Source organism: Erpetoichthys calabaricus, chromosome 3, assembly GCF_900747795.2.
Source record: "Erpetoichthys calabaricus chromosome 3, fErpCal1.3, whole genome shotgun sequence".
In the NCBI taxonomy this organism is placed as follows: domain Eukaryota; kingdom Metazoa; phylum Chordata; class Cladistia; order Polypteriformes; family Polypteridae; genus Erpetoichthys; species Erpetoichthys calabaricus.
The window spans coordinates 262776457-262800490 of record NC_041396.2 but is presented as its reverse complement, the minus strand read 5'-3'; the positions used below and the strand labels follow the sequence as shown (position 1 = coordinate 262800490).

Here is a 24034-nt window from a genome sequence, read left to right as displayed (position 1 = left end):
AAACATTCACCCATTATTCATGTTAACTGTCTCCTCAACATCTAGAGAACTTTTTAGTGAGCCAGGAGTTGAATGTGAAACATGTAGTGTGATCAAAATGTGATTCATAGATAGCAGTGAACAGTGGAAAATAATATTTGCAAAGTTTTAATGCAAGTTTTAAAGTAAGGCCATTTTGGAAACATTCATATATTAATTTGGAAATAATCGGCCCTTGGTAGCCTGGTGTAACAGTAATGCTGTCATGTTGAGTGTTTTGTATTGTTTTGCTACACCTGTGTGTCCTAAGCTACTCCATTTGGAGGAGGAGGATGATGATCCATCCATCCATTTTCCTAGTCCATTTATCCAAGGCATGGTTGGTGTGAAGCTGGAATTTACCCAGCAATCATCAAGCACCTGAATAGGGTGTGGGTCCATCATGGGGTGAACACACACATACAGAGACACACACACACACACACACACACGCACACACACACACACACACACACACACACACACACACACACACTCCCACTCGGGCCAGCTTAGCAATGCCAGTTTACCTAACCTGTATGTCTTTGGATTGTGGGAGGAAACCAGAGAACTTGGAAGAAATACACAAGGACATGGGGAGAACATGAAAACTCTACATGGGGAGCACCCAGCACATGAACCCTTATTTTCCTTATTTTGGAAAATAAAGCGCTATAAATATAAGTTTCAAGCAAAAAACTTACACTGATGATTTTGTTTTTACAAACAGCATGAATATTTCCTATAAACTTCTTCTTCTTCTTTTGGCTGCTCCTGTTAGGGGGCGCCACAGCTGATCATCTTCTTCCATATCTTTCTGTCCACTGCATCTTGCTCTGTTACTCCCATCACCTGCATGTCCTCTCTCACCACATCCATAAACCTTCTCTTAGGCCTTCCTCTTTTTCTCTTCCCTGGCAGCTCTATCCTTAGCATCCTTCTCCCAATATACCCAGCATCTCTCCTCTGCACATGTCCAAACCAGCACAATCTCACCTCTCTGACTTTGTCTCCCAACCGTCCAACTTGAGTTGTACTCATTTCTAATCCTGTCCATCCTTGTCACACCCAATGCAAATCTTAGTATCTTTAACTCTGCTACCTCCAGCTCTGTCTCCTGCTTTCTGGTCAGTGCCACCGTCTCCAACCCATGTAACATAGCTGGTCTCACTACCATCTTGTAGACCTTCCCTTTCACTCTTGCTGATATCCGTCTGTCACAAATTACTCCTGACACTCTTCTCCACCCATTCCACTCTGCCTGCACTCTCTTTTTCACCTCTCTTCCACACTCCCCATTACTCTGTACTGTTGATCCCAAGTATTTAAACTCATCCACCTTCACCAGCTCTACTCCTTGCATCCTCACCATTCCACTGACCTCCCTCTCATTTACACACATGTATTCTGTCTTGTTCCTACTGACCTTCATTCCTCTCATCTCTAGAGCATATCTCCACCTCTCCAGGGTCTCCTCGACTTGCTCCCTACTTTCGCTACAGATCACAATGTCAATTTCCTATAAACTGTAACACCAAAATAGCCTTCAAAGCAGTTCTTCAAATATTCAAACCTCCTCTCTGTTGCTTACCAAAGACTAGACTGCTCAAATGTGTCTGACTTTTTAAAGCTTTGAATAAATCAGCAAATTACTTTAGTGTTGTGCTGCAGAGTCTTTTGATACAACTGAGTGTTATCAGTGGTAAGCTACTGAATGTAACTAAATTGTATACTTTATTATATTGTAGCCCCCTCCTAAACACCACCTTTATGATATGACAGTGTCCTTGCATGGATGGTGTCATGCTGGTGCAGCTGCAGATTCCTGACCTTAAATTCCAGCCTGGTCACCAAGAGTTTTTATATGTCTATGATTGTGCATTAATAGAGGCATTTCTCAGTGGATGACTAGGTCTGGTGTTCCATGATCATGTTGAAAAAAGTAACTTAAAAAATGAATGAATGAATAATGAAAATGAGACCCAAGCCCTGTGTCCCTTGTTTTAGACATAACCTCTGACATTATAATACTCTAACTAGGATAAGATGACTTTTGAAGAACTTATAAGAGGTGCAATTTAAAGAACAGGGAATGCAGAAAACTTTACATTGTAAGTCAATGATTGGTAATGCTCTTCCAACTTAACCTGCCGCCCTTCAACCCCTGCTTCCAGTAGATTAGCAAATATTTTTCTTCTGAACTATTTTTATATTCTATTCTTAACTAAGCATCCCTCCTCACTCTGTTAAGGAGTCACAGAGGCCTACTAAAAGGGAGCTTGAGAAGTATGACATACCATTGTCTTCTTGTTTAATGCCACAGGGCTGGATTCTGGGCCTCTGCAACACAGAATTGGATTACAGTAATCCCTCGCTATATCGCGCTTCGACTTTCGCGGCTTCACTCTATCGCGGATTTTATATGTAAGCATATTTAAATATATATCGCGGATTTTTTGCTGGTTCACGGATTTCTGCGGACAATGGGTCTTTTAATTTCTGGTACATGCTTACTCAGTTGGTTTGCCCAGTTGATTTCATACAAGGGACACTATTGGCAGATGGCTGAGAAGCTGCCCAACAGAGCGCGTATTACGTATTAAATAAAACTCTTCAAATATATTGTGAGCACAGGGGCTGTTCGCACCCCTAGAGGATACGGCCGCTCCTCAAAAAACGCTGAAAGATTACCTTCACATTACTCCCTTCCTTGCTGGGCTTACATGTGGCTGCTTTATCAAACAATATGCTTCCTGCACGGTGCTTCGCATACTTAAAAGATCAAACAGCACGTATTGATTTTTGATTTTTATTTTTCTCTCTCTCTCTCTTGCTCTGACATTCTCTGCTCCTGACGGAGGGGGTGTGAGCAGGGGGGCTGTTCACACCCCTAGACGATATGGACACTCATCTAAAAATGCTGAAAGACTACCTTCACGTTGCTCCCTTCTGTGCAGCTGCTTCGTGAAGCGACATACTTCCCGCACGGTGTTTCGCATACTTAAAAGCTCAAAGGGCACGTATTGATTTTTGGTTGTTTGTTTTTCTCTGTCTCTCTCTCTCTGACATTCTCTGCTCCTGACGGAGGGGCTGTGGGCTGCTGCCTTCCTTGAAACTGCTTTGTGCCGCGGTGCTTCGCATACTTAAAAGCCAAACAGCCCTATTGATTTGTTTGCTTTTCTTTCTCTCTCTGACATTCTCTGCTCCTGATACGCACTCCTTTGAAGAGGAAGATATGTTTGCATTCTTTTAATTGTGAGAGGGAACTGTCATCTCTGTCTTGTCATGGAGCACAGTTTAAACGTTTGAAAAAGAGACAAATGTTTGTTTGCAGTGTTTTAATAACGTTCCTGTCTCTCTACAACCTCCTGTGTTTCTGTGCAAATCTGTGACCCAAGCATGACAATATAAAAATAACCATATAAACATATGGTTTCTACTTCGTGGATTTTCACCTTTCGCGGGGGGTTCTGGAACGCAACCCCCGCGATCGAGGAGGGATTACTGTACATTTGAATGAGAATGGATGGTGAAATTTGTGATGATACTTGAGTCTGGATTTATTGAGGTAAATAGTATTGTAAATAAATAGAAATGTAAATATGAGTAATTGTAATGCATGTTAAATGTACTTGTAGTGAAGAGCCAGTATTTGAGGGGGTAGAAGCTAAACATTAGTTAAAAAAAATAATTCAAAGTGCAGATGAAATTAAATGTTTAAAAAAAAAGATTCCACAGCAGCACTAGTCAGTGCAGTTTGCCTCCCTAGTCACCATTTGTAATCTTAAAGGGTTGAACATCCAGGTTCCCTGGTCTGCTGACTAAAATAAGATCCATCTGCATGAGGGCTCAAAGCTTAGAGTGATGAGCCTAAACTTCTTTAAAGTGTACAAAGATTCCAACTGTCAGAACTTCAATGAGAGAAGAAATGGAGTCATCGAGAGAAATTCCTCATAGTTGATTTCTGTTATCTACTTTCCGTGACATTAGTTATTTACGTTTTCTTCTGAGTTTCTCCAGTCTCAGTCTGCTTGTCTTGAGGAGAGTCAATTCAAGACAATAAATCTGCCAGGGCACTGAGTGTACAAGCATGGCACAAAGAAACCCTTTATCGTTCTTTACACAAATTCTCAACCTAGCAATTTATAAGTAAGCTTTTGGCATTTCCAGCATTTGTGAAAGGAGTGATTGAAAACAGTTCTTTATCTCTGTCTGTTTATAATTCCTGTGTTCACCAGAGGACACGAGTTGGTCCAAATGGCACAATGAAACAACTTGCTTTTCATCTCTCCATTCTGTAAGATTACTGGGGAGCTTGAGATCAGATTCACAGACACTACACAGAACTGGGATGGAATCACAGGAGGATAATCTGTCAACATAGGCTGGTCTGACATCAGAGTCTGAGAATGCAGTCCAATATGAAACCTCAGGGTTAATGAATACCCCTTGAGTGCTGGCTTTGCCGTTTTGAGGTAGATTGTGTATTTGTAAATTTTGTCATTCAATTTAATCCAGTCCAGGCTGGTAGGGTGCTTGAGCCGAACCTCAGTAGCATTAGATACAAGACAGGATTTGAATCTGCAGCATCTATTTATTATGTGTTGAACTAGGGGGGCTTTGCTTGCTTCGCTTGAACATTTTGCGATAGTGTTGAAAGTAGAAAAATAGGAAATCAAAGCATTACTGTTAAATAAATAAATATATGCAGCCATTGTAATACAACCTTATTCAAATAAAGTTTTCACCAACGGGACTTTTAACATATCATCTTTTCTTTTGTAGTCTTGTAGAATTTTAAACAGGAAACAAATCATAATAAAAAACTTGAGACATATTTAAAGAGTGATAAAAAGTGGAGGTTTTTGAACAGTGTGAAAACAAATCTAAAACAGGCAAGTATAACAAAAACAGACAAAAAATTATTAGCAGCACACCGTTACCAAGTAGGCAGTTCAGATTAGTGGCTACGGCACATGGCTTGGCTTTAAAAGCGGAGGCGTCTGCTTCAGTCCTCTCCACTGCCTTGCTGTGTAATGTTGCTTAAGCCACCTAATCTAGCTGTGCTCCAAACAGCTGCAAAATATCCTGACCTTGTAAGTCGCTGTGGATAAAGGGCTCAGCAAAATGCCTAATAATAACATCCATCCTCCAACCCACTATATCCTAACTACAGGGTCATGGGGGTCTGCTGGAGCCAATCCCAGCCAACACAGGGCGCAAGGCAGGAAACAAACCCCGGGCAGGGCGCACACACACGAGGGACAATTTAGAATCGCCAATGCACCTAACCTGCGTGTCTTTGGGAGGAAACCCACGCAGACACGGGGAGAACATGCAAACTCCATGTAGGGAGGACCCGGGAAGTGAACTCGGGTCTCCTAACTGCGAGGCAGCAGCGCTACCCACTGCACCACCATGCTGCCCTAATAATAACAACTATTCAGAATTTTTCTTTATTAAAAAAATTAAACAACGCCATTAAAGCACTGGAAAAACTGAGAAATGAAGACCATTTACACATCCATCTATTTTATGAACTCACTTATGGATTTTAAGATCATGTGGGGGCCAAACCAATCATCAATCAATCTAACATGACCATCTTTGGGAAGGAAGCTCAAGTATATGGAGAAAACCCCCACTGATACAAAGTCCACACAGAGGGTGGATGGACCCCTCCAGCAGTGAGGTAAGAGTGCCCTTCAACACCGTGCTACCAACCTCCATATTAGCAAATGTTATGCCAAGGAGCATATGAATGTGAATACTACATCCAACACTCAATGTGTTTGCTCACCAAATACCAGTTCTTGAATTTGTAATAATCAGATTTTAATGTGTTAAAAACATTCAGAAAAATACTCAGAATTAATTATTTTTTCATTTTTGCACTGTTCTTTACATGTTTTTCCATGAGCACTGAGGGGGTACCAAAATGGTAAAAATCATCTTCTTACTTGTTTCATTTTGCTTGTGTCAGGAAATTAACAACTAAAGGAAAATGATTTACAGCTTGTTTTTATAATTACTTTCAGATACAAAACTGATTTCTACCATTTAAGATTTACAGTAAGTGCATGAGAAAAGAGATACAATAATAAAGTCAGAGAGAAAAGTGCCGGTTAATGAGCCAAGTGCAGACTTTCATAGGAGTGCGAGTTTTCTGCTGAAGTAGAGTTTTCTGCTGGTAGAGCTAAGTGACTTGGAATAAGGGAGGAGGGGAAGCCGGGGTGCAAATATGGGGGGCCGCTGTGTTCAGGAAATGGTGAACCACAACACATCACTAATGTAGAGCCTTTCTGTTTAGTCTTGACTCAGTACTGTACACATTTACAAAGTTTTACAACAATGAAAAGTGTCCAGATTCTTGGTTTAGATATTTTGAACATTGGACAAATTTCACATTGTGTATGCTCTTGTATGCTATTAAAATTGCAAAAAGATTCTTGAGTACCAAATTGGGTTCAAACCCATAAGTGACCAGGTTTCCAATAGTAGCATATTCCATTCATCCATTATCCAACCTGCAATATCCTAACTAATCCCAGCCAACACAGGGCGCAAGGCAGGAAACAAACCCTGGGCAGGGCGCCAGTCCACCGCAGGACACACACACCCACACCAAGCACACATTAGGGACAATTTAGGATCGCCAATGCACCTAACCTGCATGTCTTTGGACTGTGGGAGGAAACCCATGCAGACACGGGGAGAACATGCAAACTCCACACAGGGAGGACCCGGGAAGTGAACCCAGGTCTCCTTACTGTAAGGCAGCAGCGCTACCCACTGCGCCACCATGTCGCCCCAGTGGCATACTTACCCTTGAAAAGTTTCTCACGTGGAAAAAATATGTGGGTCTCAGGAAATCAAACATTTGTAAATATAATTGGTCCATACTGTACATGCTATACTACGGATGGCAACTCTCTTGTGCATTTTGCATTTTGGCAAAAGTGCTGTGGATTTTTTGGTTTAGTTGATTATAGTGGCTGATGACTGTGGCCAGAAGGAAAACTTAAAGTGTCAAAAAGCAGGGGTTCTCTTATTCTGTCTGAGAAGTGTCTTCACATTTGACTTGTTTCTTCAGATAGAAGCTTTTAAATTCACTTTTTCTTTGATCATTGTTAATTGTCTCTGTCCATATCATCTTCAGCTTGTCTAGCTCAGCTTTCTCCTTTAGAAGAAACAGAATATTAAATAAGTTAAAATTTTCCACAATAAAAAGAGCACTAACCATATTTCACAGGTTAGACTACATTCCTATATGCTTTCCGTAAAGATCACATTTCAGGTTCAAGCTCATTTTGTGTCACGTGTACTGGTGTGATGGAATTCCTGCCTACATGCCTCCTTCACACTGTTGACAGTAGTACAATACCTGCTGTCTTTCTACTTTATGCATGACACATTTTCCAGAATTCACTCATCTCTCTAAATTGTTCTCATTTTAACAAGCTATTGGCAGAATTCCATCACATCAATTATAAGACACATTCACTCCCAATACAAAAGTAAATTATTGGCCAAAAAAACCCTAAATGAATCAAAAAGCACAAAAAAGGCTGTCCAGTTTCTTGTCAAAACACTCACTACTGTTTCTGAGCTGTACGGAAAATGTATTGTGTGTGTCAGCATGATGGTGTAACGCTGCTGCTGCTGCTGCCTCACAGATTGGGAACCTTAAATTTGAATCCTGGGCTGGGTTGCTTCCTGTGAGGACTGTGCACATTCCCCTTATATTTGCATGGATTTCCAACTGGGTACTTCAGTTTCAAAGCCACATTCCAAATATTTGCCTGTTAAGTGAATTTCCCCATTCTGGATGTGGTTGTGTAATTAAACCCTGCAATCGTCCAAAGTGATTTCAGCCCTGCACCCAATGCTCCCAGCATAGCCTACAGCCTCATAGACCTTAAACTGGATTAAGTGTGTTCCACTTAAATATACATTGTCTATATTTAGAATTCTCCTACTGATTGTAACACTCCTTGTGTATTTTTAAATCTTCTATATTATGTACTCAGTTTTAATAAAAGTTTAACAAATGCAGTCTTTGTGCATTTATGCATTTGTGCTTATATTGTCTTATGCGCTTTTCTTTAGATATTGATATTCTTTTTTATCCATCCATCCCTGCATCTGTTACTTCATGTTCTAAAACTCCACGAATTCTTTTAAAAAACAGCTCAAAACTCATCTGTTTAGGAAGGCTTTTAGCTCTACTTGACTTTATTACCCTTCTCTCAGTTTACCTCTCTGTCAAGATGCTAATGTAACCTGTGTGTGTGAAATGTAAACATGAAATGTATACATCTTGAAAATTAACAATGATTGTTAACATATTGGCGGCACGGTGGCGCAGTGGATAGCGCTGCTGCCTCGCAGTTGGGAGACCTGGGGACCCGGGTTCGCTTCCCGGGTCCTCCCTGCGTGGAGTTTGCATGTTCTCCCCGTGTCTGCGTGGGTTTCCTCCGGGCGCTCCGGTTTCCTCCCACAGTCCAAAGACATGCAGGTTAGGTGGATTGGCGTTTCTAAAATTGGCCCTAGTGTGTGCTTGGTGTGTGTTTGTGTGTGTGTGTCCTGCGGTGGGTTGGCACCCTGCCCAGGATTGTTTCCTGCCTTGTGCCCTGTGTTGGCTGGGATTGGCTCCAGCAGACCCCCGTGACCCTGTGTTCGGATTCTGCGGGTTGGAAAATGGATGGATGGATGGATGTTAACATATTTTCACAATATATTTTAGGACCATACAATTAAATGAACAGGACAAAAATATTTTAAAATATAAAATATAAAAAAGTGCAAGGAAATGTTTGACGAGAAGCAAAGCAAAGGAATAATCGGATATTTCAACAGATTTACAAAAGATGGTGCTGTTGAGCTTACTGGAACATCAAGTGCCCTGCTAGTAAATTGAGAGAAGAAAGACATTTATATTATTTGTTCTGAGAGCCTCAACATATGTATAAACCCTTGGCACTATTAAGAGAATTAAAATAATGTAAAAAAATAGAAACTAGAAAAACACTGAAAAAGATTCTAGGTCAGAATAAAAATATTATGAGAAACATGGGGGAATGGCTATTACTCACAGAAAACAAATACCTCATAATATGTGTAAACAACTATGAGGTGAAAATATCAGAAATATTATACTCATAAACGCATATGTTAATTAAGGCTATATAATATGTGTGCTATAATGTTTTAAAAGGAGTTAATGTTAAATCTAAAAATGGCAAGAATGAAGCAAACCATGTTAATGGAGGGGCAGAGCAGTACGAGAAATGAGAGAAATACTGAAAAAAGGAGAAAACATAAAACATAAATAAAGACACAGTGGTGCAAAATGAAAAAGTGATAAAAAATTAGAAAATCAAAGCAAGGCACTTTGATATCAAGAATGAATTTGAGTCATTACTAGAGATGTATTAAGGCAATACAATAAATAAATGTAAAGAAAGCTATAGTGAGACGATGGGACACAAACCATGAAATCTAGAATTATATTTGAAGGTGAGAAACTGGAATACACTGAACCAACAATAAACTTAACAAGCTTGTCTTCTGGAATAAAGCCAGAATATGTACAGAAAAATGTATGCTATCATGTGAAAAAATATGCAGACTACACACAGATACCCGAAAAAACATGTAGAGGACAGTAGCAGAAATGACTAACATAAAATGGAGTAATAATGACCGAAAATCAGTGAAATTGAATTTGAGTCTAGACTGCTAAAGGTAAAGGTAAAGGGAGTGAATTTAATTAAACTAATTCATTAGTTTCTGTTTTAAGCTAATTTTTGGTTGTTTTCTTTTTTCTAATTGATGTAATTTTTAATCTACACTTCTGTTCTATTTTAAAAATTAACTGAACTAGTAAACAACAAACATTGCGTTTACTGTAGATACTCAATTAGTGATTCCTTTGGGACAGTTTAAGGTTTTGATCTATCTATCTATCTATCTATCTATCTATCTATCTATCTATCTATCTATCTATCTATCTATCTATCTATCTATCTATCTATCTATCTATCTATCTATCTATCTATCTATCTATCTAATCTATCTATCACATTCCATTCAGTGCATTTAATTTTTATTAGAAGACACCTGCATAGACCAAGAACACACTCGAGCTACCATAAAGACTGACAGATTTGCACATAGGCTGAAGATACCACAGATGTGATCCACATTGATTGACTGCTTATACCAACAACGGTATTTCCATGTTTAAAATGGGTTTAGATAAACTTTATTTAACTAACAAGTTTAAAGATTATACTTTATAAAACCTGGATAGTCTTATGTAAAATATGAGATTCAGTAGTTAAGTACTGGAGTTGTTTGGAATCTTATTGTAGGTATTGTTGTTTTGTTAGATTTATTGACTTTTCTGATTATTCTGCTCTGATTTTGGATTCAACTCTTCTTCATTTTGGGACGTGTATGCTTGGGATTGCCTTTCAGGTAACTCTCTTTTTTTTTTGCAACACTCTTAATTTTTCTATGTTGATAAACAAATCTATTCATAAAGAATTTGTGTTGCCCCTCTTTCCACAAGCCAAGTATATATGGTCATCCCCACATTGTAGGACCTGCTAGGTTGAAGCTTGAATTTTGCAGTTGTAGTAAGCTGGATTTGTCTGAATCTTTTCAGGGTTGGCCTGTGAAGGTTCTGACCTGCCTTTTGTGAAGCATTTTGGAGGCATCCATTTTTTCCATGCCTGATACTATAGTTCACAACACTGTGTATTCACTGTAAGTTATGTTTATGTTTACATTATATTTAATATAAAGGCATTTACAGTGAGTAGCAGGGCTGGAGATGATTAACTTCAAGAGCATAAAGAACAGTTTATGGATCTCCACGATTCAAACCACTAAAAATCTTAATTCAAAGTGTAGCCCAAGTAAGAGTTTTACGTGATCAATTGTAGTCATTCTGGCACTTTCTTACTTCTCTGACTTTTTCCTCCAGGTCATTTTGCTCCTCTAGAATTTCTTCAATGTCTTTCTCTTTTATTTTTATCCTTGCTGCAATTAGCTGAAAAAAATAGAAATTAAAATATGAGTATATACACCAGTCAAATATTCTACGGAGATGAGTTTCTATTATGAGTTATCAGTATAAAGACAAATGTAAAGATGTGCTTTATTATTTAAGTAATATTTTAATACCAACCAATAAGTAACTTTTCTCCTTTTGATGTATAGTTATCTGAGTCTGCAATGCCTGGTTCTCTTTCTGGACATTCTGCAGAATTTTCTGGGTGCGCGTGATCACACCACACAGCTCCTTTCTCTTCTTATCTTCCTTTTCAGCTTTTTCTAGCAGGCTTTTTTTTTCTGCCTGTGAACCAATAAATAAATAGGACAGATTTAACACAAGGCTTATCTACATTTATAACAGAACAATAAAAAGTATTGGGATTGCTTATCTACATTTATAACAGAACAATAAAAAGTATTGGGATTTTACTGTGAAAGTTGTTATATAAATCAAATATTGTTTGATTATTACAATGTTACTGTATATGCTTGGCTAACACCTTTATCCACAGTGAATCACATTATTTTTTTTTATAGGCAACTTAAATGATATGCTCAGGGTCACACAGTCAGACGAAGGTGGTACTCAAAATAGCAACCTTGAGCGCAGTGCCTTAGCCAAATAAATATATGCCATGTGACTGTGACAAGTAGTAAAACAGGTTCATAAAAATGATAGATTGACTTGATTGTATCTTAAAATCAACCTTTTTTGCTTTAGGGAGTTATAATAGTGCTTCAGATTGCCGTACACTGCAAGACTCTGTTGTATAATGTTACTGGGCATTTTCTGTGATTTCCTGTTGGGTTGACTGGCATTCCTGAATTTTCTCAGTGTTAATGTGTGTGCCTATACAACAGATGATATCTAGTCTACTGTGCGTTGGAATGGTTTGTTGCTAGACTAACCTTAAACTTGGACAGGCCTGTATTAACATGGACTGATAAATATTGCTTCATTACAGTTCTGTGTAAATGAAATATAATGCAGACTTTTTAGGTCTTATTAGGATTTCCCAGCTATTCACAAAATTTGACAAGAGTAGAATTTACAGCTGCTCGAATGACGACGGGCAGCTTTCCTGTGTGCCTCTGTCTTTGTCTAAGTATTTTACATTTGTTGTGATTAATTTTTAATCATGAGATCATGTTCTGAACAGGTATATTTAGCACTGAATGTGTTATGAGGTCACCATGTTCTAATTATTATTTTGAGCATTTTTTGTTCACTTCAATTGTCCTTTCCCAGACACCCCTTATAGTGGATTCAGAATGTACTCAGATCCTGTCACTTTCTGTAAGCATTATTCTGTTGTAGGTTTATTTTTAAATGGGTAATTTTGCCATTTCTTTCCAACAATTTACACTCAAAACCCCATAATGACCAAGTGAAAACATGTTTTCAGGAAGGATTGCAAATTCATTTAAAACCAAAACCTGAAATCTCTCATTCAAATAAGTATTCAGATTTAATTCAATACCTTGCATCCTTTTTGGCAGAAATCACTACTCCAAGTCATCTTGGGTAAACCTCTACAAGCTTTGTACAAATGGATTTAAGGAGTTTATGCCATTCTTTCTGGCAGATCCACTCAAGTTCCATTAGATTGGATGGGAAGTGTTTATAAAACTAACTGCCATCTTCAGAACTCTTCACAAATCGTCTATGGGGTTTAATTCTGGGTTTGGCTGAGCCACTCAAGAACAATCACATATTTGACACAAAGCCACTCCAGTGTTCCCCTAAGTGTTTGTTTTGCCTCACTGTTGTGCTGAAAAGTGAAATGTCGCCTCATTTTGTGATTGCATGCACTCTGCAGGGTTTCTTCAAGGACCTCTCTGTATTTGCTGTGTTCATCGTTTCCTCAATTCTGACCAGTCTCCCTGTCCATGCCACTGAGAAGCACCCCATAGTATGATGCTGCCACCACCATACTTCACTGAAGGGATGGTATAAAGCAGGTGATGCACAGTGCCTGGTGTTCACCATACACAATGCTTGGAGTTTTGCCCATATAGTTTAATTTTTGTCTCAACAGACCAAAGAAACTTTTCCCTCATATTTGTAAGAGTCCTTTAAATTTAATTTGACAAACTCCAAGCGGACTGTCATATGTACCTGATTGATGGAGTGCTGCTATGATGGTTGTCTTTCCAGCAGGTTCTCCCATTTCAGCAGAAGACTTCTGAAGCTCTTTTAGAGGGATGATTGGGTTCTTGGTAACCTCCCTGACCAAGGACCTTCATCCTTGCTTTGGCTGGACAGCCAACTCTATGAAAAGTTCTGGTGGTTCCAAATTACTTCCATTGCACAATTACTGATGCCACTGTGCTACTGAGAACATTCAACGCTTTAGAAATGGTTTTATACCCTTGCCCTGATCTATACCTCACCACAATTGTAGTGTGGAGATCTTTAGAGAGTCTCTTGGACTTCATGACTTGTTTTTGCCCTGACATACAGTGTGAATTGTGAGACCCTATATACACAGTTGTGTGCCTTCCTAAATTATGTCCAGTCAATACAGTTTACCTCAGGTGAACTCCAGTCAAGTTCTGGACACACTTCAAGAAGAATTAAAGCAAATAGGATGCACTTCACCACAATTTGGAGTGCCACAGCAAAGGGCCTGAATACTTACATGAATGAGACATTTCCGTCTTTGATTTTTAAATAATGCGCAAAACTAAAAATACAAAAGTCTATCCTAACAATAAACTTTGTGTCAACAAATTCATAATGTCATTATTACAGTATATAAAGAAACAAGTCGTCAATAATGAGGCAGCTGCTGCACAGAGGGATTTAAATGTATTTATTTGGCTGATGTCTTTATCCAAGGTGACTTACAGCATTCATGATACAATTGGTTACATTTCTTTTGGTTTGCCAATTGGAGCACAGCCAGGTCAAGTGACTTGCTTATAGTCACACAGTGTCGTTAGCAGGATTTGAACCCTCAAACCTCAGGGTATCAAGTCCAAAGCCTTAACCACTACACCACACGGCTCTGTATTAAAAGGCTAAACTTAATCATAATGATAAAATTGAACAGGAAATTGTCTACACAAAATTTAAGCTCTGTGTGGTTATGCACTAAAATCCTAACTAGACAGCATCAGTCAAAAATTATAATCATTTAAGGATTTCTGGTTTTATCTCCAAAACTAATTTAGTTTGATTTTAATGAATGCTACTTAAAAATTAAAAAGTTTGTGTTTACTGAGCAACTGCAATGAACATTTTTAGAAAATAAAAAACAAGTAAAAGTCTTGGCCCAGACGGTCTTAGTGGAAGGCTCTTGAAATCATGTGTAGAGTAGCTTGGTCCTATTTTTAATTTTATTTTTAGGTTGTCATTAGAACAGCAGAAGGTTTCAATGCTATGGAAACAGGCCACGGTAATTACAGTAAAGTAGCTTAAACTCAAATCCCCACAATTTTAAATTAGTACAGGACAGTTGCTCTGACATCACTTGTTATGAAATAATTTGAAAAACTTCTAAACAGGAAGGTTGTCCTACCTGTCTAATAGAGGTATAGAGGATGCTATTGTCACTTTTTTTCATCAGTTGTATAACCATTTGGAGGGCGTCAAGCCCCGCATTGTTGCAGAAAGGTGTTAGGAGAAACAATATTTGCTTACAGGAAGCAATCATCCTGCTAAATGTTAAAAATGTCTGCACTACTGTAGATTCAAAACTTTTAATGAAAAAACTGAAGCCATCTCCAAAGAAGGACAAGAGCACCTCTGCTCTCAAAGGAAGCGGAGTCTTTTCAGCATTAATCCTACTGTTACTCAAATCTTTAATAAATCTTGTATCGAGTCTGTCTTTACTTATGTTCTACTGGCCTGGTTTACAAATCTTAAAGCCAGCAACAAAAACAAGATAAATCAAACTCTAAAATGGACAATTAAAATCACAAGGTCTTAACAGTCAAGCCTGACAAAACTGTTTAATATTAAATTATTATGGAAATCAGAGAGTCTCAGACAGGACTTACCCTCTGCATTCTCAGTTCTAGTTGTTGAAATCAGGCCACAGGTTCAAGGTTCCATAAACAAAAACCAAGCAGTTCAAATACACCTTCAACCCAACTGCTGTTAATATTCTTAATAAGTTCCACTTATTCTCCTGCTGCTGCTGAGCTGCGTGTTCTGCTTGTCACGCTGTGCGTCGATCATTTAAAAGCCTGCACAGCAGCTGCCTTTCTGTCTCACTGCCTTGTCTCGCGTGACGTTAAAGTGTCTGTCGCCGGACGTCAAATTGTCTTCTGAGAAGATCACGTATCGTCTCCCTCCAAGCCTTCCAAGATTTTTTTTTATAAATAGAGAGATATGTAGGATTGAATGTTATACCCATAAGTATTATGTTCATTGTTATATTTTTATTTATTTGTACAAAGTTTACGTTTGATTGCTGTGCTTTTTTCTGATGTGATTTTAATGTCACATTGTGGTCTCCCTATAAAATCTGCTGACAATTTAATTTTCCCTCTTTGGACAATAAACTTGAATTGAATTTAATTGAATTTCCCTCTGCCTCATAACTGAATTGTATTTCTCTACATTACTGAATGATATCTATGATTACACAATTTACAAGTATTAAAATATATTTAGACTTTTTGAAGGAAAAAGAACAAGATATATCTACTGGCTGCATAACTATGCCAAGCATTGAATTTACTTGCATTGATTACATTTTGTTTGATTGGGGGCCAAAACAAATTTAGAAAATGGACAGATGGTCTGTATTCAATGTACATATTATTGTTTAGGGTATGTATTAAAAAACAAACCTGAAAAATTAATTAAGTGAATTTTAATACAAAAGTGTAGGCATTTTCCTATTGTAGATTTAAGTGAGAAAAGTATAGAAAAAAATGAAAGGAGACACTGAAAGCAACTCATGCAGGGTTGGGGAAACAATATAATGATGAGTATTAAAGTTCTTGATGTTTTTAAAACATTGTGGGAGGAGTTCTAATTTCTGATAAAATAGGTCTGATTGTTGTGGGCCTTCAATGACTAAAAAAATATTCACTGTAAATAATAATGCATTAATATAGAACTATTGTTATATTGACTGCACTTCAAAGTGCTTTGCATGAAAATCAAATATATCCATATATCTTTACTAGCTGCCCCATCTCATGATTGTGGCCTATTAGTCTCAGCCTTCAACCTAAGTATAGAAACATCTCTTAATTGAACTGAATTCAGTAAAGTGTCAATGCAGTTTGCAAAACCTACAATGTCACTCACAAGTTGTTCACTGGAGAGTGTCACTCTCGACACACCCAAGATGAGGCATTTGATGGATGTGCTAATAAAATGCATTGCATACACTGCTCCAACAGCTGCCATATAAAACTGACATTATAATCTAATAGAAGGAGGTTTATGTATAAAAAAATAAAAGAAATTAAAAAAGGCTAACAGAGGCAACACAAATCCAATTGAATTGCATGACTGCAAAACACACACACAAATGTAGCTGATGGTCTGACCTCAGGGGTCTCAAACTCTGGTCCTGGGAGGCCAACATAACCTCTTTATAGCTGGTAGAATTTGTCATTTATATACTGCACATGATTTATTCCTGATCTTATTTTGCTACATTATTCAAGACAGATGACCAAATTGAGATTAGGACTCTACAATTCTTTCATATTTCCTAAATTTTGTTCAGTTACACAAAATTTGATATAAGAAAAAAAAAAATAAGTTAAAGGTTATGTCCACATGGAAAGGAAAGAATGTTAAAGGCACAATGATTTGGCTTTGTAGCCTTTATCAGATGTCAAATAACTCCACTAACACCATTTTGTATATGATTCTCAAGAGCAGTGCTAATATTTGCAATACATCATCTTTTTGAATGAAAAATGGAATGAATTTTAATACTGCAGGCATTAAAAATATGTTTTAATATATGGTGCATCAGAAATTTTAACCCTGAATGTTCCAGAAAAACATAAACTAGCTTTTTATGTACAGAATATATGAGTACGTAAAGATAATCTTCAGACAAGATGAGACTATTGCCAAGAGATTTTTTTCGTGTCATTCGTGTCAATGCTTTTGTCAGACACAGTTCTTGTGCTCTCAACCCTTATAAATTTTAATGTTTTCCTCACTTTAAGTTCCCAATAAAAGAAGACTTATTATGTCCAAATCTTATTGAAGATCTAATTATCAACAGAAGAACACGGGCAATCCTAGCACCAAGAAAAGATGAAGTCAAATGAATTAACATGAAAACTGTCGATCGGTTACATGGCAAATTGGTTAAATGTGTATCAATAGACGATGCTGAAATGGTGGTGATGGTGCAGAAGATGAAAACATCAACTTACAATATCCCGTAGAATATCTACAACCGTTAACACTGTCCGGTCTTCCACCAGCCGAATTACTGATGAAAGAAGGAGGTATCATAATGTTATTGTGTAATTTATGTCTGAGTGATGGGCTATGTAATAGGACAAGATTAGTTGTATTCCAAATTGGTCGAACAATTCTGATATGTAAAATTTTAACAGGCGACAAGAAAGGTAATGTAGTACATCTTCTGTGGACAATATTAGACTCCAAAGGAGATCTTGATATGTCATTCATATTAAAACACTTACAGTTTCCCATTAGAATAGCTTTTGCTATGACAATTAACAAATCACAGGGACAAATATTCGAAAAAGTTGGTTTATTTATTAGAGAGAAATAAACGATATTCACTCACGGGCAGTTGAGTTGCTGCGTTGTCACAATGTAAGTCCAAACACGGAATCAAAATTCAATGCAATATTGACAAAAAGTTAATTCAAAAAATTGTTTTTACTGAAGTTTTAAAGTGAAAGTGTAAGTTTAAAAAGTATTTGCGTGTTAATTTCAAAGCCAAACAGAACGAAAATGTATAACGCAACATGAAACATAATTTTCTTTCAATTTATTATGTTTTACTATTTTTTTTTATGATTAATTACTCACTGTAATGTAAAATGTCAGCGGAGTGGTGGCTCTTATGCTTAGGCACTGGCAATCGGTTCAAATCCAAAAGGGACTCTGTTGGGCCCTTGAGCAAGGCCCTTAACCTGCAATTGCTGAGCGCTTTGAGTAGTAAGAAAAGGGCTATATAGATGCAAAGAATTATTATTATTATTATTAAAATAGTTCTATTATGCATATGTAACAAATCCCATGAAAATAACAATTTGTTTAAATTGTACATCCACTTCCCCATATGCGAGCGGCAGATCCGCAAAGTGGCTAGCGCATAGTGCCTACATAGTGGCTGGCGAGCGAAGCAAGCAGGGGGCAGAGCCCCCTAGTAGATATTTATAAAGTTTACAACAGATACCTGTAAAATGAGCTACTGAAATAATAATAAAAACAATAAAGTAAAATAATAAAAATTGAATACAGTATGCAGATGAAGGATATAAAAGTATATAAATAATGGTATGATAGAGTCATAATAGCTATTGACAATCCAGGTGATCAGAATTCAACTATTTAATGACAAAATTTTTTACTTGAGCTGATCTCTCCTAGAACTAATTGTCTCAGTCTACTTCATTGAGGGCTTGGTATTGTAAGTAAACATATAATACAATGGTCAAACGTCTATAGCCAGAGATTTATTTATAGATACTAGACTGACTTTTAATACGATGACAACTGTTACATTAAAGCTATCCAGACTGGTTGTTAATGGAAGCTTTATTTTATAAATTGATGGTTTCCCTATAAAAATCATTGCACCATATTAACTTGATTTAAATACAGAAACTACCTTGGAATGCATCCTTCCATTAATATTATTATTCAGTTTAAAGCAATGATACATAACATAAAAAAAAAAAAAATATATATTAATAGGGTCCTGCGGTGGTTTGGCACCCTGCCCGGGATTGGTTCCTGCCTTGTGCCCTGTGTTGGCTGGGATTGGCTCCAGCAGACCCCCGTGACCCTGTGTTCGGATTCAGCGGGTTGGATAATGGATGGATGGATGGATGGTTTCCCTATAAAAATCATTGCACCATATTAACTTGATTTAAATACAGAAACTACCTTGGAATGCATCCTTCCATTAATATTATTATTCAGTTTAAAGCAACGATACATAACATAAAAAATAAAAAAAAATATATTAGGGTCCTGCGGTGGTTTGGCACCCTGCCCAGGATTGGTTCCTGCCTTGTGCCCTGTGTTGGCTGGGATTGGCTCCAGCAGACCCCCGTGACCCTGTGTTCGGATTCAGCGGGTTGGATAATGGATGGATGGATGGATATTAATAGGGTTGGCATAGTGCTGAGTGCTGCTCTCTCACAGTTGCACAGACATGGATTGAAGACTAGGTCACAGGCTCTACATAGTTTAGATGTTCTCAATTTGCTTTACAGGGTACACTGGTTTCCAAAGACATGTGTATTTGTGTCTCTGGGAAAGAATCACTTAGACCCCTTTCCACTTCATTTCATGGCCTCACATGGAGAGACTGGCCATGAACCCAGAAGCAAATAGTTATCAGTTGATCTAAAGTGAAGCACCCACTGCACAAACTCTGACAGAGGAGTTAGTTTAATTTCAGGTGCTTAATAGGTCTGGTATGACTAAGTGTTTGTCTGTCTGTCTGTCAATGTGCCTTATGACATACTGGCATCCCAGTGTTAGCTCCTGCCTTGTGACTGGTGCTACAAAGGTAGGTTCAACTAGGTCAGAAAATGGACAGATGAATTCATAGAAGTATTTTGATTATGTGAATGTTTTGATGCATTGCTAGGAAAAAAAATTCTTTTAGTTGTTATTAGTGATTTTGTGTTGTGGTCAGGAAAGTACTTAAGTCCTTAAGTCTGCCAAAATGAGAGAGTTAATTATGTGTAGCGGCAGGGTTCTGTTCAAAGAGTAGTAAATAATGGCCCACCTGTAGTGAAGAAATTCAACGCTCTGGGCAGCTTCCAGGATTACACATTAAAACTCTTGGAAAAAAAAATTAAAGCATTTCCCATAAGGCTATGCTATACTTGCACATCATGTGGACATGGAGACATCTTAAAGCAAGCAAAATATATTTTATAAACTGCTTACAAAGACAGAATTGCATTAACATGATACCTTACTATGGAAAACCTACAGCCAAGAAGTGCAAATTGACTAAAAGTGTACCGCCAGGAATGCTGATAGAAAATCTCATTGATGGAGCAGAGCAATGATGCATAGAAGTCATTAGACAGAGGTTATATAACATGTTTCATGAATCTGAGAATCTGATCAACAAAAATGCCAAGGACAACAAAAAATGCTTTTTTTTAGCATAAAATATTATTGACCTCTCACAAATAAAACTTCCCTGTCCAAAATGTGTCATTTTCCAGACAGGTCTACTGCTCTAACCCTAGCTGAATTGTATTTGATTAATTATTTATTGTGTTGTTTTGTCATTTTCTGATGGACTGGCGTCCTGACTGAGATGGTTCCTGTTGCTGGGAAAGGGTCCAGCTCACCATGTTCCTAAATTTGATTATATTGGTTGAAAATATTATGTTGTGTATTGCATTGTGGGAATCAAAGCAACTTTCATACAAAAGAACAATAAAGTTTTCAAAAGTTTGTCTACTATCTAATGTTATCTTATCAATTCTTAATCAATCTTTGCCATTTACTTAGACCATTAAGTTTTCTCTTTGACCTCTTTTGAAGAATGACTGTTCTTACCTGCAGAGCAACAATGAGTGCCTCATTTTCTTCAATGATTCTCTTGTTCTCCTTTTTACCTTCAGTCAGTTTGGTTTTTTGAATTTCTTTTCTGTCATAGAGTTGCTTTTTTGCAATTTCAATGGCTTTATGGAGCTCTGTTTTCTGCTGAAGCTCCAGACTGTGCTTTAATTTTTTCATTTCCTTTTCTTTCTCCTCCTCAGTTTCTACATGGAAGGCAGAGTGAAAATGAATTCACAAGACAAGATCAAGCAACGCAAGCTGTACAAGAAAATCTAGGTGGCAGATTTCTCGCTGTTCTCTGCTGTTTTTAAACAGTTCACACCAAGCCCAGTCTTCTGAAATAAATGTACTATTGCTATTGAATGTATTTTTTCACATGCAAACTGTCTGCTATTTGCACACTTCTGTTACACATTATGGATGTGGGGTTTACTGTTCTTCCCATGTAAGTGTGCGATTTTACCCCAAGTACTCCAGTTCTCTTCCCAGAAGCATGCAGGATTATTTGGTGATTGTAAATTGGCATTGTATATGTGTGTAAGCATTTCCTGCAGTGGACTGGTATCTCTGACCTTGCACCTGATGCTTGTGATGGCTACTAAGACCCTGAAGTGGACTAGCGTTGTTCAAAAATGAGATGTCATGTTATTGACTTATATATTATAATGAGAAAACCTTATGATGATGCTAACTATTAATAGAACTTTATGAAATAAAGATTGTGGAAGGTGTTGGCACTATGGAGGCACAGGAGAGCGGGTAGTAGTAAGTCCCACCTAGGAAGTGAGAGAGACAGATGGCTGGAGTACAGCAGAGCCAACAGAAAACAACAGATTGTTCCCAAGTAGGAACAGTGCTGCATTGCTGCTAAAATAAGAAAACAGGTTGCCTGGATGCTGCCTTGCAGGCACAACACCTTAGAATATGATCAAGGATCGCAGATGCAGTTGGACAGGTGGCACTTTCAGTTGGTGGTAGACCCCTTGCTGACCCTTATAGTGTCCATAGCCCAGGAGTGAACCTAAGAAGGGTTTATGGCCATCCTTCCTACCAGTTTGGAGTTTTGGCAAGGGGAAGTGGTTCAAAGTCTCAGTGTCATTTAGGCTTTTCTTTTTGTTGTGTGTTCATTTAGTACACTATGTTTTCTCTAGCAGTATATTCTTTTTATAAAACCACTTCTTTAATGTTTGGGTGTTTCTGATATTTTTTCCAAGCGGTGTAACATCTAGACACCATTTTCTTATTATCACTGATTTGTTCCTTATGGACTGAAAAAAGAAAAAAAGAGATGAGCTGTAAAAGTCATCTATCTATCTATCTATCTATCTATCTATCTATCTATCTATCTATCTATCTATCTATCTATCTATCTATCTATCTATCTATCTATCTATCTATCTAAACATCCTTAAATCAAGAAGAATGCTATTAATCCCACCTTTCAGTTCTTTTTCCATTTCATGATTCAGCCTAGATAGTTCATTATTTTGTTTCTATGAAAAATGAAAACATTAAATGAGTAATGAATCCAAAGAATATTGCAGAACATTCAGTAAGAATAAAAATACTAATCCAGATAAAAGACAATGTCCAGAGTGCAATTCACATTTTGTTTAAGTCATATAGCATTGGGTCAGATATATGAGATGAACCAAAAGTTGTGTAAAATGAAAGAAGTAAAAGAAATCAGAGGTATTAGCAAGAAATCAAGAAATAAAGAATAAAACCACAGTTCGCAGTTTTGTGCCAAGAGATGCTTCCTCTTCTGTTTGTAAGAGAAGAAAAATGATTTGGATTTTACAGGTGAGGACCAAATGCTTAAACACCAAATGCTTAAACATAGATACATAAAGATGTCTCTCTATCTAGTTGGAGTTGGTGTGTCCAAAGTCTCCCAAAAACCCATACCCAGGGCAAGTGGCTTTGAAAAATTATGAAGTTTACAAGCAATACTCAGTAAGTGTGTATAAATAAATGTAAGTACCAGTTTAAGGGCTTTCAGCTGCTCCTCCCATCCTTTCTGCTGTTCTTCAAACTCCTTTTTCAATGTGCGGATCACTGTGACAAGTTCACTAACTTGGGCATGGTGCTTCTTCCGTTCTGAATTCCTGCTAGCAGCTTGATGATTTTTCAGTGCAGTCAGCCTTGCCACGGCCTCATACTTTAAGTAGGCAATGAAATCTCTGCAATCCTAAGGAGGAGAGATTTTGAACAATATAATCAATTGCATTAAACTGAAATCAAGAAAACACATTAAAAATACTGTAAATGCCATTAGATTGATTTATTTATGTCTAATCACATTGCAGTGGTTCCGAGTCTAGTTTCATATTGCTGATGACTGTTTCACTTTTTATTTTTGCAACTTGCATAAACATAACATTCCCAGACCTACATAAACCTATTTAGTATCACAAAGTTTATTGAGTGCAAAGTGGCATCCAGCCTAGAATGGGGCACCAGCCCATTGCAGGGCCCACCAATGCACTGATCCACGGGGCCAGTATGGAAGTGCAATTCAATTTAATCTAACTGTCTTTAGGGGTATAGGATGAAGACCCATGCAAACATGGGACAAGCATACCAGCTTCACATGGACAGCAAATGTGTGGGATCGGAATGTAGGAACTATGCATTGCACTACAGTTCCTAAAAGAGAGCTCAACTTATAAAAATGATATATTTGTAAATTAAAATGAAAAAATTAAAGAGTAACCTGTTACCTGTAGTTCAGACTCCTTCTTTGTTCTAAGGGCATCCATTTCACAGTCTTTCTGGTATATTCGCATTTTCAGATAATGCTGCTGTCTCTCAATACATTTCACTTTATAGGTAATTTCATCCAAGTTTTTCTGAATATTGATATTCTCATTCTTTTCCAAAACCAACGCCTCTTCCAGCTGAAAAGGTAACATTAAGATCTGTGCATTAGCATCATATTACCTCATAGCCCACCATAGATCATTTTGTTTTTAAATCATAGGAGATTAAAAGTGCAGCAATCAAAATAACATAAGTAGCCAGACTGATGTTCACAGGAGGTGTAGTCTAATGGTTAACATGCTACACTATTATATATATTTTACAGCTTGGGAAATTTTTGTCTCTTTGGGTGCGGACAAACACCACATCCACACAGTATACATGATCTTGCTTGGATGACTACTGTGAACATCTCGAGTCAAGTCAATTGCACTGGGCAGTACAGCACAAACTGTTGATTATATT

At 37.6% G+C, this 24034-nt stretch overlaps 1 protein-coding gene across 1 annotated transcript; it reads right to left on the bottom strand.

Annotated features, from left to right (window-relative positions):
- Nucleotides 1-10960: 10960 nt before the first annotated feature.
- Nucleotides 10961-23721, bottom strand: LOC127527126 (dynein regulatory complex subunit 4-like). Its single transcript, XM_051924771.1, has 6 exons — nucleotides 23530-23721; nucleotides 22791-22997; nucleotides 22245-22299; nucleotides 20804-21009; nucleotides 11216-11383; nucleotides 10961-11077 (listed from the first exon to the last, which is right to left on the bottom strand). Exons 1-6 carry the CDS (start codon nucleotides 23719-23721, stop codon nucleotides 10961-10963), a joined length of 945 nt encoding a protein of 314 aa, XP_051780731.1.
- Nucleotides 23722-24034: the final 313 nt, after the last annotated feature.